At 40.1% G+C, this 16290-nt stretch overlaps 1 protein-coding gene across 2 annotated transcripts in view; it reads left to right on the forward strand.

Moving 5' to 3' along the window:
* FARSB (phenylalanyl-tRNA synthetase subunit beta) overlaps nucleotides 1–16290 on the forward strand; it is a 73851-nt gene that overhangs the window by 1979 nt on the left and 55582 nt on the right. For both annotated transcript variants that reach the window (XM_057745572.1, XM_057745573.1), the window contains exons 2-5: nucleotides 4297–4352; nucleotides 7553–7707; nucleotides 10261–10327; nucleotides 10907–11022. In XM_057745572.1, the coding sequence (XP_057601555.1) occupies nucleotides 4297–4352; nucleotides 7553–7707; nucleotides 10261–10327; nucleotides 10907–11022 (394 nt within the window). The remainder of the gene's footprint in view (nucleotides 1–4296; nucleotides 4353–7552; nucleotides 7708–10260; nucleotides 10328–10906; nucleotides 11023–16290) is intronic.

Below are 16290 nucleotides of genomic sequence, written 5' to 3' on the forward strand. Positions count from 1 at the left end.
TTGCTTTTTGTCCTGAATTCTATTGTTTCAGCAGTCACTGCCTTCCCTTTCACCACTTCTTTGCTTATCAAGGATAAGCAGAGGATATTTTTCAAGCTGCTTTTTTATTCTGTTCATTTTGCTCTTCTGGGGCAGCTTTGTCTCCTTAGTCTTTTTTATCACCTTTCTGCTCAGATGTCTTCCTCTTGTCATACACATTGTCTTAACTGATTTGTTTTCAGTGTTCTTCCAATTCTGGTCCTGTTCTGCCTTGGTGTAATTGCTGGCAGTGCTACCAGAGCTACCTCTGTATATCATATAAACCCTGAAGATGTAGTTACTTAGGTGTGTCATTTTGTTAGAGGGAATCATTAAGCATGAGTTTATTGTTGGTTTTTCCTTGCATCTAAGTGCGTGAAATACAGCTGAAAGGATTAAAACAAATTGTATAATTAGGGCTCAATAAAGGACTCTGTATTTTAATGATTCTGTACAATTTGGTCAGTAACCATTTAGTTGTCTATTACTGCATAATAAATTACCCCTCAATTTAGCAGCTTAATACAACAGTCATTTGTTAAGTTTCTGAGGCTTAACAAGTGACTTCAAGGATTGGGTATTGGCTTAGCTGGGTGGTTCTGACTCTCACCTGGTTGTAGTAAAGGTGTCAGGTCTATAGTCATCTTAAGGCCTAACCGGGGCTGGAGAGTTTAATTCCAGGTTCACTCAAGTGCTCGTTGGCAGACCTCAGTTCTTTGCTGATTTTTGGTCAGATTTCAGTGCATCTCACCTTGACCTCTCCATAGGGTTACTTGCACGTGGTGGCTTGTTTTTCCCAGAGTGAGAGGTCTGAGAGAGAGAGTGCTCAAGATAGAAGCCACAGTTTTTACTAACGTATCAGAAGTGATAAACCATCCCTTGCCATGGTCTCTAGGTCACACAGACCATTTCTGGCACTGTGTTCTTGGAGGCCATCTTGGGGGCTATCACCGTCCGCCCTCTTGCCCGCAATGATTCATGTTCCTCCCACGTGTGAAATAACACTCCCTCCCAAGGCCCCAAGAAGTGTGATTCCGTTACAGCAGCAGCAGCTGTACTTAAGGAACTGCACCAGAAGAACCTGACTAAAGAGGTGGGTGATCTGCCCCACCTGCACCTAACATTCAGTGGTGGGACAGGCACAGGACATTGTTCTTCAAAGGGGAAAATGGAAGACATGAAGGAGTTATTGGTCCATGGCAATTCTGAAACTGATCTGGCAGAGGTTGCATTTTCTTGATTAGATCTCAAGGCCTGGGATCATTGTCCATGGTTCTGCTCTGTCCTCCAGGCTCTTGGTTCTACCCCCTGGGTGAACCTCATGATTTTATTTTTTGGTGAAAGAAACTGCGTTCTTGACAGCTGATTAGTTTTCTCAGTCTGCTTCCCACTAATAGAATTTTGGGGGTTCAAAGACATCATTTTGTCCTGGTCTCTGTGTTTTTCAATTCTGGCTTGCAATGTTTCTGCCAGTGTATTTCTTTTAAAAAAAACTTTGTGGCTCTTTGGCCAGTTTTACTGGTTTCCACTTCATTAGTCAAAAGCCACACCACCCATGAATCTCTGAAAGAAGCTGTTTTGTACCTTGGGCTTCTGCTGATAGTGCCCCTTTTAAATCTCAGTTGTGTGACTAAATAACTTTGTGAGGCACACCCTTAATTTTTTTATATGTAGTGCCTTTTGTCTGAATGAATAGTGCCTTTGATTTTACTGAGTCTTAAGAGTTTACAATCATACCCTTGATTTCATCTTTGGACCATGTTTCCCTGGAAATGCTTTGGAGCTGCTCTTTGCTCAGAAGTCATTTCTTAAGTTTAGCTTTTTTTTTTTTTTTTTTTTTACATCTGGGGAAGCTGAGAATTTTTAAAACCATCAGGTCCTGGCTCCTTTTTGTTCAATAGTCTTTCATTTACTTAATCTCTTCTCTCACATTATAAACCAGGCAACCCTTTCAGCACCTGGTTGGCAAGCTTAGTTACATCACCCTGTTGAGTGCCTGCATTTTCTCCAGTCCTCTTAATTGTAGGCAACAGTGTTGCTAACCTTTGCCTCTACATAAAAAGGATTCCTCTTGTCAGTTTCCAATAACACTTGCTCTCTTTTCTCCATATCCTCACCTGCATCCCCTGTCAGAGACTCAGGTTTCTATCAACAGCTTTGTCAAGGTGCTTTAGGTTTTCATTTACACCCTCAAAGCCTATCTCCTGATTCTAAAGCCTTCCCCATGTTTTCCCGTGTTTTGTTACGGCAGCACTCCACTTCCAGGGACTGAAGTCTGTGTTAGTTATCTATGCTACATAACAAATTACTCTAGTACTTAGGAGGGTAAAACAGTAAGCCTTTATCATTTCACACAGTTTTGAGTGAGGAATGGAGGGAAGAGTGGTGCAGCTGGGTGATCTGGCTCTGGGTCTCCCACCAGGTTGCAGTCAAGCTGCCAGCTGGGCATGGCTGGGCTGGACAGTGTGCTTCCAAGCTCACTCATATGGTTGTTTGAGACCTCAGTTCACAGAAGGGTGTGAGTACCAGGAGGCAAGGATCATGGGGGCCTCTGTTATTTCCTGCCCTAGTTAATGATACCCCAACCCACATGTTCATCCACACCAGCGACCTGGGAGCCATCCCAGATGCCTCCTGCTCACTCACTTCCCACCTCCCAGTCAGTCCTTGAGATTCTGCCTCTAAAATGTTTCTCACATTCTTCCTTCTCCCTCAGACTCACTGCTGCTGCTTTAATCAAATCCTGTCTCTCACCTGTTTGTGGCAGTAGATTCTTTGCTCCAATTCATCTACCACCCTCCACCATTCTTTAAAATGCACATCTAATCATGCTGTTGCCCAGCTGGAAATCCTTTAGTGTAACTCCCCGTTGTATCAGGCAGGATGAGGGCAAATCCCTTGGCATCATGAGCTGACTTCTGTTTGTTCCATCATATCTCTTCCTGACATGAACATCATGCTTCATTCATAGGGAATGTTCCAAATCTGCCATGCTGTTGTGTCACTGTCTGCAGTCCCTGCCTAATGAACTCATCCTTTCTGTGAAGCCTGCGCTGACTCTCAGTGGAGTCTAGTGCTTCCTTTGTGCCAACTCTGTACCTTGCACTTAACATAACTGTATTTACACATCTGGTTTGTTTACTAGAGTAGGGAGTAGTTAAGGTAGGAATCGTGTTTTATTTATCTTTGTAGCCCTGGCATCTAGTACAGTGCTGACACATAGTAGGTGCTCAATAAATGTTTGTTAAATTGAAGTTCACTGTCAGGATCAGGAATCTTTTTTGTTGTTTTTTTTAATTATTATTTTTGGGGGGGTACACCAAGTTCAATCAACTATTTTTATACACATATCCCCGTATTCCCTCCCTTCCTTGACTCCCCCCCCCCGAGTCCCCCCCACCCTCCCCGCCCCAGTCCTCTAAGGCATCTTCCATCCTCGAGTTGGACTCCCTTTGTTATATTACAACTTCCCACTGGCTATCCATTTTACAGTTGGTAGTATACATATGTCTGTGCAGGATCAGGAATCTTAAGACCAGCTTTTCACTAGAATATACTGGTGATGATGGTTTGTGTTCAGTTTTTGGTAACAAGAAAACCCTGACAAAGCTGTATCAGGTAGCAAAGCAAAGTAGGATATAATTTAAAAGTAAGGAAGAGAACTGTAAGTTATTGCAGACCTGCTACATTTCAGGGAACTATCCCAGGTCCATTATCTGCATGAACTCGTTTAATCTTTCCAACAGTTGCATGCTATAAATAAGTGGCTGCAAAATACTTCATGGTTGAGGCGTAGGAATCAGAAAGTTCACATAAGGTGCCAAGCTCTCAGAACTAGTAAGTGGAACTGTCAGAGTTCAGACTCAGATTGGCCTGGCTCCAAAGCCCCTGCCAGGCCGCCCCAGAGAATTTTGAATGATAGGATTTATATGACATTATTCCATTGTGTTGAATTTATTATTTGAAGCCTACTTTACATTGGATTACTGCTCAGCAAGTTGTTTTCCTTCCAAGTAAATGTAAACTCCCTAGTGCAGATAACCTAATTCTGCAGCTGATGTTAGATGAATCAGCCCTTTATTTAATAGCTTTGTGTTTCTTTCTTTCTTTAAAAAATTTTTTTTGGCTAGTCTTTTTTTTTTTATTTGTTTTTAAATGGTGATATCTGATGCCTGATACTTAGTATGCTTGGTGTAAGACAATTTAAAAAATGCAATTTATATATTGTTTCCTTTGTACAGAACAGATTAAAATTTACAATCTCTTTTTTTTTTCCAGCTGATGAAGAATTTGATGAACTTTGTTTTGAGTTTGGTCTGGAGCTTGATGAAGTTGTATGTATTGGATATTTGTTTCACTAATACTCTGTGCATAAGTTCATTACATTTTATCTGTTACCTTTCGGTTAGACTGAGATTCAACATTTGTGGGCCGTGGTGGTTTCTGTGTTCTCTGTTTTAAGGGACTAAGCTCTGGTTCTAAGAGTGTTGCTTTGGGTAAAATCTCAAAAGGGGTTCATGCCCTATTCTGATTCAGTCCCCTCAAGTCATGAGGCTAGTGCTGTGGAGGTGGGTAGACCCTCTCAGGTAACCCCAGAATGAGAGCAGGCTCCGGGGCAATGAGGTGCCATTTGCAAATAACCAGATGGCAGGGGTCTGGGAGCAGTGGAAACTTGGCTTCAGCCAGATTTGCTGTCTGCTTGGCCTCTGGCTCCCCCTCCTTAACTTCCTCTGTGCCCCACCCCCAACTTCCTCCGAGCCTGTTTCATCAGCATTAATTCATCCTTCATTTATTACTCTATACATTGATCTTGTAAAATCAGCATCTACTTTTTGAAGAATTGCTTCTAAAAGTGATTTTGAAACATTCTCCTGGTCTTTTGATTGTATAATGATTAAAATATTTTAAAAATAGCTTTATTTACTAAATATTATTACTAATAATGATTATGTATTAGAGACGCTGTACTTGTAAAAAGATAATTTAATATTTCTCTGGTAATTAGTGTTATTTTCCCCCCAAAGCCTTCTTTTTTTTTAAAATTTATTTTATTTATTTATTGGCTGTGTTGGGTCTTCGTTGCTGCACACGGGCTTTCTCTAGTTGCTGCAAGCGGGGGCTATTCTTCATTGTGGTGCTCAGGCTCCTCATTGTAGTGGCTTCTCTTGTTGTGGAGCACAGGCTCTAGGTGCATGGGCTTCAGTAGTTGCAGCACACGGACTCAGTAGTTGTGGCTCACGGACTCTAGAGCACAGGCTCAGTAGTTGTGGCACACGGGCTTAGTTGCTCTGTGGCATGTGGAGTCTTCCCAGAGCAGGGCTCTAACCTGTGTCCCCTGTATTGGCAGGCGGATTCTTAACCACTGCGCCACCTAGGAAGTCCTCCCCCCAAGTCTTCTTGATCTGTTGTGTTTTATAACACTATAAAGTTAAAAACTTCAAACTGATGAAAACCTAGATTGTCTTGCCTAGTTCTTCCTGCTTCCTCTTTATTAATGTTACAGAAAGATTTTTTGTTAGTATTAATGAGCATGCTTATGCTTGAGAAGTGAGCTGCAATCTCTATAATTTATAATAAATTGTTATTAATTTTATTAGAACTCAATATTATGTGTGGTCTAAGAGCATTGGACTCGGTATCATAAAAATGGAGTAATAGTTCGAGGTCCCACATCTACTAGCTGTGGAACATGGACAAATTACATTACCTTCCTGGGCCTCATATAGTGGTCTCTCTGGGCCTCCTTTTCATCTGTGAAATAAGGGATTTGAATTGTATGATCCTTATAGATCCTTCCCGCTCTGAGATTTCTGTGGTCATTGATTTTCATAACATTTTTGTTAGCATTGGCAAACCCAGTCTTCACATATGACCTTTGAATGAACTGAGATACTGAAAATGGAAGAAGGGTTGGGCAGCTCTGTCTTTTTTGCAGAGGAATTAGGCCATTTTTTTGTTCAGATGCCTTTTCTCTAGTCACCACATTTTCTCTCCTTTATATGGGTCCCTCCTGAAGTCTAGCACTCCATGAGGTGACTCATCTTTCTTCACTAAAACACCAGCAATTTTATTGACCCCTTTGATTGAACTTGGTTTAAATTCTGATTTCTCCTCCTGCCTTTTCTAGTATCCTCCCCCATTTCTTTTCTCCTGTCCTGCTCCCTTTTCTTCCTCTTCTACGTCTTCTGCTTTTTTTTTTATTTTTAAAATTTCTCTTATTTTAAAAGTATGCCTCCTGAGTTTGAGATGGCCGGTGGGGGTGTTCCTTGGTGCCCACGGTCAGTGAGCACCGTGAGCCCTGCACGGTCGCAGCATTGCATGGCCTCTGACTCCTCAGGTGTGGCTCAGGCACATAGTGCTTATTGCCAGAAAGTGGATCCTTCTGTGTGCTGTGCATGTGTAGACTGCAATTGTGGGGGCAATAATTTGAACTGCTCATATTGTGGCAGTGGGAGAGCATCATGTAAAACAAAAATCATGTATTTTGATAGGAATCCATCAGTTATTTTAGCAGGTTATTGGTGGTAGAAATAGCAGGAGTTCCGTTAAGTGGGGTTTCCAGATAATTCGTGGGTAACAGTCATGTTGAAATATGGCTTTTAAGCTTTTTGATTGAAAATTTCTTAAGTGTATCTACAGTTCCCTGCTGTGGTAAACATAGGACATAGAATTTAACTCTTGACGATTGTTTTTAAGAAAATCTCGGGACTTCCCTGGCAGTCCAGTGCTTAAGACTCCATGCTTCCACTGCAGGTGGCACAGGTTCAATACCTGGTCGGGAAACTAAGATCCTGAATGCCGCGTGGCATGGCTGAAAAAAAAAATGGAAAAAGAAAATCTGTGTAGTGTGGTGACTGAGATACTCTGAGCTTCTTGTCACTGCATTAGAAATTACCTTGTGGTGTTTCTTGTCTCTCCTCCTCCATTTGCTGCTGTTCTTGCTGCTCTGTGCCTTTTACTGTCATTAGAACGCTTCCCATTGTACCTATGATCCCTTCTAATTTACACCACAGCTTCTGATGATCTCTTCAAATGTTTTTGTTTGTTTTTATATTACTACTCTCATTCTCATGTCGCTTCTAGGCTTGGGTGCCTGCAGGATTTAGCTTGGAGAGTCGTTATCTTATAAAAACTCACTTATCCTTTATTTGGTGAATCCTCTTTGCTTTGCCTTATTGATGCTTTTGTTGTTGTTGCCCTGTGTTCTTGTTGGTGTTTTCATTTTCTTTTAGGTCAAGGATGGACAAACATTTTCTGCGACACGGAGAGCTTTGAAGGCTGTCTAGTCTCTGGCACAACTCAACTGTTGCAGTGTGTAAATAACAATAGATAAAATGTAAATGAATAGGCCTAGCTGTGTTTCAGTAAAACTTGACAAAAACCGGTGGCAGGCATGATCTGGCCCACTCTTTGCTGGATTTGTGCTCCTCTGGAAAGAACCTGAATAATGTAGTTACTACTTTATAGGACTGATAACTTTTTCAAAAGAATGTAGATTTACTTAGTTTTAATTTAATTTTTGGGTTTGTTTTAGACATCTGAGAAGGAAATTATAAGTAAGGAGCAAGGTAATGACAAGGCACAGGGGGCCTCTGATGTTATTCTCTACAAGATTGACGTCCCTGCCAATAGATATGATCTCCTATGTCTGGAAGGATTGGTTCGAGGACTTCAAGTCTTCAAAGAAAGGTAAGGGGATGTGTTCATTAAATACTTGGCTAAGTTGGATTTCTTTTTTCTTTGCCTGTGATTGTCAGCCACCCTGTTTAAGTTTCTAGAAAAACACTTGGGGGACAGGTACCCAGCTTTAGGTCTGCAGAGAGGGGTGATTGGAGCCTGTGGATTGCAGCCATTTGAAAGTTTGTCTGAATATTGATTGTCGTAACCTTTCATTTGGGGAGTATGTTTTAAAGCTGGAGTGGTTAATGATTTTATGTCTTCTTAAAAAACTCTTTAGTGGGTTCTTGTGAGTTCCTTCAGTAGTCCAGTTGAAATAGATAGATCATTGGTTTGTTAAAGGTGGGGAGAGAAGTAGAGGTGGCACAGCTTTATATGCTGTTTTCTTAAGAATTCTGAGGAAGCTTGGGAATGGTGCTTCCTAACTGGAAAACTGAAGATCTTATGATGGCTGTGGGCAAGTTAATTGATTTTTTTAGTTTCAATCTCCTAATTTATAATGAAGAATATTTTTAAGTCCCCTTCCAACTCTTCATGTAATACATATAGAAAATGATGAACATATAAAGCAAAAAAGAGGTGAAACAGTAAAGCTATCAAAAATAATTGTTTTTGGTTTTGATTACTTATCCATTTGCAACTCGTCAATTGCAAAAGAATAAGAGCCTCAGCTTGATGGGCTAGACTCTGAAACTGTGAGGCCTTGGGATGAGTAATCAGTGCTGGTGAGAGGGTGATAATTAGGCATTTGGTTTTGTTGCCGTAATAACGGCTGCTCTGTACACCGAGGCCAAATAGAAATACAGAGACATTTTGGAGGAAGAGAGAGATGGCTTTATTTTTGTGCCAGGCAGAAGGAAAGTCACAGCAGGCTAGCACCTCAAGAACTCTGCCCCTGCTCCTCGGGAGTCGGGGAAGATTTTCTATGTGGGGCTCGCAGTCCGGGTAAATGTTGAGTCCAGGTGGTGAGGATCTTGCATTCTTCTGCAAATTCATGGCCAAAGCTGGCATCAGGCAGTGCAGCGACTGGGTCTAGTGTCCCTGAAGTTATTGGCCCATGACTTTCTTTCTGAAATGAAGAGTGCTACAAAGGAGTGTAGGGAAGAAATACCAGGTGCGAGGTGTAATTCGTATGGAGTAAGAATAATCAGCTTTGTGAAGGACAAGTCTAGCTACAAGTGTTTGCTCATAGTAACAGCTAAAGAATAACCAAGATTGTTTAACTCTTTCAGGCCAGGTTATCTTTCTCCTCTAGCCTGTTGCAAGTTCTCTGTTTTCCTTCCTCTCAAGAGGAAAAAGAACAATCACTTGTTTGCATTGCAGCAGTTTTAAGGTGGTTGAAATTTGGGGGTTGACCTAGTTGCTTCTCTGCACGACAATCATGTTTATGTTTTAGGGTCAGGGATAATCCCTTACAGTGTGTTTCCCAAACCTGCCTGATAGGAATTTCTATTTTTAACAGGCACCTCGTATGATTTTTATGATGAGACCGAATTAAGAAAGTGACTTAAAACCTTTGCTACTCAAAGTGTGGTCCGTGGACCAGCATCATCTGTAACACCTGGGAGCTTGTTAGAACTGCAGCATCTCAGCCTCTACCCAAGACCTATTGAATCAGAATAGTGGTTTAACAGATTCCCCAGTTGATTGTAGGCATGTTCAGGTTTGAGAAGCACTGACTTAAAACGATAGCTCCCCTCTCTCCTGATAATAACAATTGCCTGGACTGTGCCTTCAGAATGTACCACTTACCAGGCCTTTCCCTTGAATATCCTGATTCATTAGGTCCAGGTAGGGCCAGGCCATCTGTATTTATTAATAAGCTCTATTTTTCTTAAAAGCTCAGACTCTCATGGTTGGAATAAAACCAAAAGGTTATTTATTTCAGCCCCTCAGCTGATGTTTAAATGTCCCTTGTACAGCTGCTTAAAGGTTTTCCAGCCTCTGCTGAGACTCCAGTGATAGGTCGTGTATTACCACGAGGCATCCTACCCATTTTTTTTTTAATAAATTTATTTATTTATTTTATTGGCTGTGTTGGGTCTTTTTTTGCTGTGCACGGGCTTTCTTTATAGTTGCAGTGAGTGGGGGCTACTCTTTGTTGTGGTGCACAGGCTCCTCATTGCCGTGGCTTCTCTTGGAGCACGGTCTCTAAGCGCGTGGGCTTCAGTAGTTGCAGCACATGGGCTCAATAGTTGTGGCTCATGAGTTCTAAAGCGCAGGCTCAGTAGTTGTGGCGCACAGGCTTAGTTGCTCCACAGCATGTGGGATCTTCCTGGAGCAGGGATCGAACCCGTGTCCCCTGTGTTGGCAGGCGGATTCTCAACCACTCTGCCACCTAGGAAGGCCCCTACCTATTTTTAGACAGCTAGAAATGTTAGAAGTTTTCTTAGGCTTTGGAGTTTTGTTTTGTTTTTTTAATATTCAGCCCAAATTTGATTTGCTGTAACTTTAATCTATTGTCCTAGTTCTGTTCATTTTGTATACTTTCTACACACAGAATAGAATAAATTAGTTTATCGAATGTTGTGGTTCATAATGAGCCAATTTGTTTTACTATTTTAGGATAAAGGCGCCAATGTATAAACGGGTAGTGCCTAATGAAGTCCAGAAATTGATCATCACAGAAGAGGTAAGAAGGATCAATTGGTATTTTTCTTTTAAAAACACCTCTTGTGTATGTATCTATAAGGTGGGACAAAGCTGACCTTTCTGCCAAATGTTTTCTTTGGTCATTTGCTAAAATGGATGTATATGTAGCCTCTAGCTCTTAAAAATTGTCATTTTGTTTTTACAAAGAAGTGAAAGGGAACACAGCATCTGTTTTCCGTGAATAATTTTGGAAAATAACATCCAAATGTTTGTTTAAAATACATTTGAGATACAGTTCTTTAAATCGTGGTACATTAATAACATTTAGAAAGAAAATCTTTTGGGAAAAGGCTACTTTGGTAGAAATACTATGAGCAAACTACTTAAAGGTTAATTTTTTTCTTAATGATTCAGTAAATTTTCAGAGATCTTGCTGAAATGTAAATTGCATGAGGACAGTGATGTTGTCTTTTATCACTACTGCATTTTATTGTTGATTGAATGAATGCATATACACTTGTTTGAATGAAAATTTGTGACAACTGACTTTCTAGTACAAGATGTTATTACAAAGAAAAGCCTTAATATTTACCACCTCTAATGATATAATGCATTTTAGACAGCTAAAATACGCCCGTATGCTGTTGCAGCGGTTCTCCGAAACATCAAGTTTACTAAAGATCGATATGACAGCTTCATTGAACTTCAGGAGAAATTACATCAGAACATCTGCAGGTTTGTGGTTGCATCTTCTTTCTTCTTTGCTTCCCCCTCCCTCCCTCCTCCTTCCCTCCCCTCTCCTCTCCCCCTCCCTCTTTCCTCTTTTCCTCCACTGCAGATTTTTTTCAAAGCATTTCTAAATTAATAATATGTGGGAGTAACAAGAGTTTAAATTTAACTAAATTTAGATTTAAATAAGTTTAATTTATTCCAAACAGCTCTTTGTTACTGCTTATAGATAGTGTATGCATGGAGAAATAGATATATTTCGAGTACTATGTAGAGAAGAAATATCTAGTCCTAGAGATTTTCTTGTTTTTTTTTTGGTTCAAGTCATTAGCATTAGATTATACTAGTAAAACCATGGTAATTTGAAGTGTGACTTATTTTAAAAATAGACAAAAATTTTTGGCTTGATCTCAGTTTTTGAGTGAATATAATTATAAATGGACAGGTGAAACTTGAGATTTTCACATAACTGAATTTTCTTATTCTATCTTTGGCATTGCTGTACATCATTTCACATACAGCTCCCTTTAGTTTGGTGATCTTCAAACCAATATAATTCCTGAACTCGTAAAGGTCAAGGAAGGTAACATTGGGAGTGCTTGAACTAATTTCAGTATTTCAAAAAATCCTAATAGAAATTATATATTTATTGATGATAAGAAACGTCAGCTGTTAGCTAACATATCAGTTTTTTTGTGTTGGTCCTAAAATATATCAACGAAGGTAACTTATGCTAGTCAAAGGTAAGATTAACAGTTGTAAATGTCTTGTGTAAAAATGGAAAAAAAATTTTATTTTTTTAATAATTGCAGTAATTGCAATTTGGTAAACTATGGAAACTAGAAGAGGCTTTTGCATAAGGGATGGGCTAGAGACAGGGTTGAGGGGGGACCTTGGACGTTTTCTTCTGGTGTGAAAAATATTTAAAAAATAAAACACCTCCACTCTTGCCCTGTCACTGGGTTCATCAGTACCATTTCTTCAGATTCCATATATATGTGTTAGCTTACGGTATTTGTTTTTCTCTTTCTGGCTTACTTCACTCTGTATGACAGAGTGGAGATACAGAAGTAGAGAATGGACTTGAGTACACGGGGCTGGGGTGGGGGGGCGAAGGGGAAGCTGGGACGAAGTGAGAGAGTAGCATAGACATATATACACTACCAACTGTAAAATAGATAGCTAGTGGGAAGTTGCTGTATAACAGAAGATCAACTTGATGATGAGAGATGCCTTAGAGGGCCAGGACAGGGAGGGGGGAGGGAGTCGCAGGAGGGAGGGGATATGGGAATATATGTATAAATACAGCTGCTTCACTTTGGTGTACCTCAAAAACTGGTACAAGAGTGTAAAACAAATATATTCCAATAAAGAGCTTAAAAAAAATAAAACACCTGTGGTTAAGCTTGCGAGGTTTCTTTTTCTTGAAACATCTCTGCATACATGGTAGCAGAAACTTTTTCTCAGATTCCAAGTAACATTTATTCCAAGTTCTTTTATAAAAAGAAATAATCTATTTGTCATCTTCTGTCATCTTGCAGATGTTATTCTTAAGCAAAACAATAAGAATTTAAATATAGTTTTTTTTTAAATATTTATTTTATTTTTGGCTGCGTCGGGTCTTAGTTGCAGCACGCGGGATCCTTCACTGGTGTGCGTGAGCTTCTCTCTAGTTGTGCTCAGGCTCCAGAGCGTGTGGGCTCTGTAGTTGTCACACACGGGCTCTGTAGTTGTAGCCCGTGTGCTCAGTAGCTGCAGGCGCACGGGCTTAGTTGCCCTGTGGCATGTGGGATCTGAGTTCCTGGACCAGAGATCGAGCCTGTGTCCCCTACATTGAAAGGTGGATTCTTAACCGCTGGACCACCAGGGAAGTCACCTAAATATAGTTTCAAAATAAAAGACACGATAGAGGATTTCTGACAAGCATTGATATAGCTAGTAAGTGCTTGAGCCCAATTATCTGTTCTAGTCATTTGAAGAATCTAATTTTTACCTAAATCAGAAGGCATTTCCTTACTTAATTCGACTTCAAGCTCTGTTTTATGCAGTATTTCTGGAAATCATGAGCTTCTTCTAAGGAGAGAAATGAATCCCATCTTAATACTCTTGTGTGCTGGAGTCAGTAAGTCCTGATTTGCATTTTTCAAGAGATATATATTCATTTCACTTAAATTATCAAATTTCTTGGCATAAAGTTGTTTATCATCTTCCCTCATCCTTTAATGTCTGTAGTATCTGTATCAATATCATCTCTTTCATCCCTGCGTCTTCTTTTTTCACCTTCATCATTGTAGCTAGAGGTTTATCAGTTATTTCAACGTGTACCACTGTGTATTGGTTTTCAGAGAACCAGCGTTTGATTTCACTGACTTTTCTCTGCTTTTTTTTCTCTATTTTTCTGTTTTCGTTGATCACACAGTACCCTGCTTTATCCATTGCCACATGGAGAGTGAGGTTTTCAGTCTGTGTGAGCACTGTTGCCTTGGATGGTTCTTTCCCTGGCCTTGGGTGGTTTCCTCACATGCACACACTGATAAGTAATCAGCTGCATTCTTGAGGGACCCCCTCTGCAGACCTCAGCATTTGCTGTCTGGGTAGCTCTGTCCTCTCTAGTACTGTGTGCAGTGAACTCTCCCTAGACCTCAACTGTGTCTCTTCAACTTAGGGAGTCCACTGGGCTCTAGCCAGACCCCCTTTCCTGTCCTGTGGCTTAAAACCCGGCCAGGCAGTCAACTGGACAGTCATAGGGCTCACCTTATCTGTTTCTTGTTTCTCATCTGCCCTTCATCACCTGATGTCCAGTGTCAGCCATGGAAACTGTTGTTTTATATATTTTGCCTCTTTTGTGATTGTTTCAGGCAAGAGTAAATCTAGTCTCTGTTACGCGATCTTGGCTGGAAGTGTCCAGTGAACTTTTTACTTCAGTTATTTTATTGTTCATCTCTATAGAACGTTTGGTTCCTTTTTATTTTTTTAAAGGTTTTTAAAATTTTTTGTTATTTATTTTTGGCTGCATTGGGTCTTCACTGCTGCGTGCAGGCTTTCTCTAGTTGTGGCAAGTGGGGGCTACTCTTCGTTGCGGTGCCTGGCTTTCTCATTGTGGCTGCTTCTCTTGTTGTGGAGTGCGGGCTCTAGCGCAGGCTTCAGTAGTTGTAGCATGTGGGCTCAATAGTTGTGGCTCATGGGCTCTAGAGCGCAGGCTAAGTAGTTGTGGTGCCTGGGCTTGTGGAGAATGTTGCTCCGAGGCATGTGGGATCTTCCTGGACCAGGGATCGAACCCGTGTCCCCTGCATTGGCAGGTGGATTCTTACCCACTGTGCCACCAGGGAAGCCCTGTAGTAGCATTTTAAAAATCTCTGGTGATTTGAAAATCTGGGTCATCTTCACATTCGTTTTTATGGGTTGAAGTATGTCATGTTTCCCTGTTTTCGTATGCACTGCTTTTTTGATTGCATATAGAATCTTTTGTTATGGAAGAAGCTCTTGATTTTGTTCTTTTTCTCTGAGGAGTGGTTTCTGTTGCAGGCAAAGACTCTTGAATACTTAGCCTGACTCAGACTCAAAACATTTGGCTAGGTGAGACCGCTGCAGTTGGCAGCAGAAGAATTTTCTTTTTTCTTTTTCTTTTTGGCTTCGTTGGGTCTTTGTTGCTGTGCTCAGGTTTTCTGTAGTTGTGGTGAGCGGGGGCTGTTCTTTGTTGTGGTGCGCAGGCTTCTCGTTGTGGTGGCTTCTCTTGTTGTGGAGCAGGGGCTCTAGGTGCATGAGCTTCAATAGTTGTGGCATGCAGCCTCAGTAGTTGTGGTGCACAGGCTTAGTTGCTCTGCAGCACATGGGATCTTCCTGGACCAGGGATTGAACCCATATTTCGTGCATTGGCAGGCGGATTCTTAACGACTGTGCCACCGGGGAAGTCCAGCAGCAGAATTTTATGCTCAGTTCTTTCAGCTGCTGCTTTTTTTATATTTGGGATATGAATCCTTTTTCTGTACCTCTGTTGTAGACCTTTTCTCTCAGTGTGTCTTTTGACTTTTGGGGTCTTTTGGTTGTATAAAGTTTGCACTTTGGATATAGTCATATTTATTAGTCTTCCTATATGGCTTTTATGTTTTGTGTCTTACTTAAGGGATGTCCTACTCCACAGTTTTAAGTATTGTTCTCCTATATTTTCTTTGAATAATTTTTATGGTTCCGTGTATGTGTGTGTGTATGTAAGTTTGCCTTTTGCTTTTCAAAATGCATAGCTCTTTGATTCATCTGGGATTTGTTTTTTTGTGATTGGTTTGAAGATGAAATTTAGTGACACTTTGAGGTACTGTTTTAGGATTAAGAAACCAATATTAATGTATCAGAAAACATGGACTTTCTTATTAATGGGTTTTAATTGTTAATTTATCTAAGCTTACTGAACCATGTATATTTCTACCTATACTAGTATATAAACATGTAATTCATTGAGTAAAGTAACACTTCCTTTAAGCGTGTCAACAACTCTGTTCCTTTTACCCATATTTATTAAAGTTCTAGTCACCTGTCTTGAGGTTGACCAAAGAAACCCTTTTTAAAAAATTTCTTTTATTCAGTATAGTTGATTTACAATATTGCGTTAAGGTTGACCAAACTGTTTCTTACAAGTTTTAAAAACTATGTCATAGTTCATGTAACATGGACTTTAACACATTCTTTGATTACTAATGATTTTATCCTTCTGATATTTATTTAGTTGTGGTTATGCGTACATACTCAGATATATGTACACATAGTATAAAACACATTCTAAGAATTCTTTAGAACATCGTAAATTGTGACCAAGTTTCTCTTTTTGAATTGTCTGTTGGAAAGCTTAGAGCCAAATTTGTTCCCCTCTGTGATAAGACTGTAGTCCTTGAGATTCTAATTTACTGTCAACATTGTTTCTGGCTCCATTTTATGTTCCTACTTCTGTTTCTCTCTCTCCTACTTTGTATCTTGCTTTAAGTTCCTAAAATTACCTTAAATCCTTTGCAAATAAACCTTAGAACAAATGAAATTAATAGCTCTTGAAATTTCCTTACATATTAAGTTTTACATGTAATTCACAGTTCTTAAAATTATTTACATTAGTACAGCAATATAGCTATGCGACAGGAAATTTAGGAAAATACAGAAAAGCAAAAAAAACCACAGGAGTTTTTTGGTAGTTTATTCTAATAAAATCAAACATTTATGTTTGCTTGAGGACACTAGAGGAAATAGGTTAAAAGGAGCTAAAGTGTATGTTGGCTTTGAAAATGTCCT

The sequence above is a fragment of the Hippopotamus amphibius genome, chromosome 8 (assembly GCF_030028045.1).
Source record: "Hippopotamus amphibius kiboko isolate mHipAmp2 chromosome 8, mHipAmp2.hap2, whole genome shotgun sequence".
Classification (NCBI taxonomy): Eukaryota; Metazoa; Chordata; class Mammalia; order Artiodactyla; family Hippopotamidae; genus Hippopotamus; species Hippopotamus amphibius.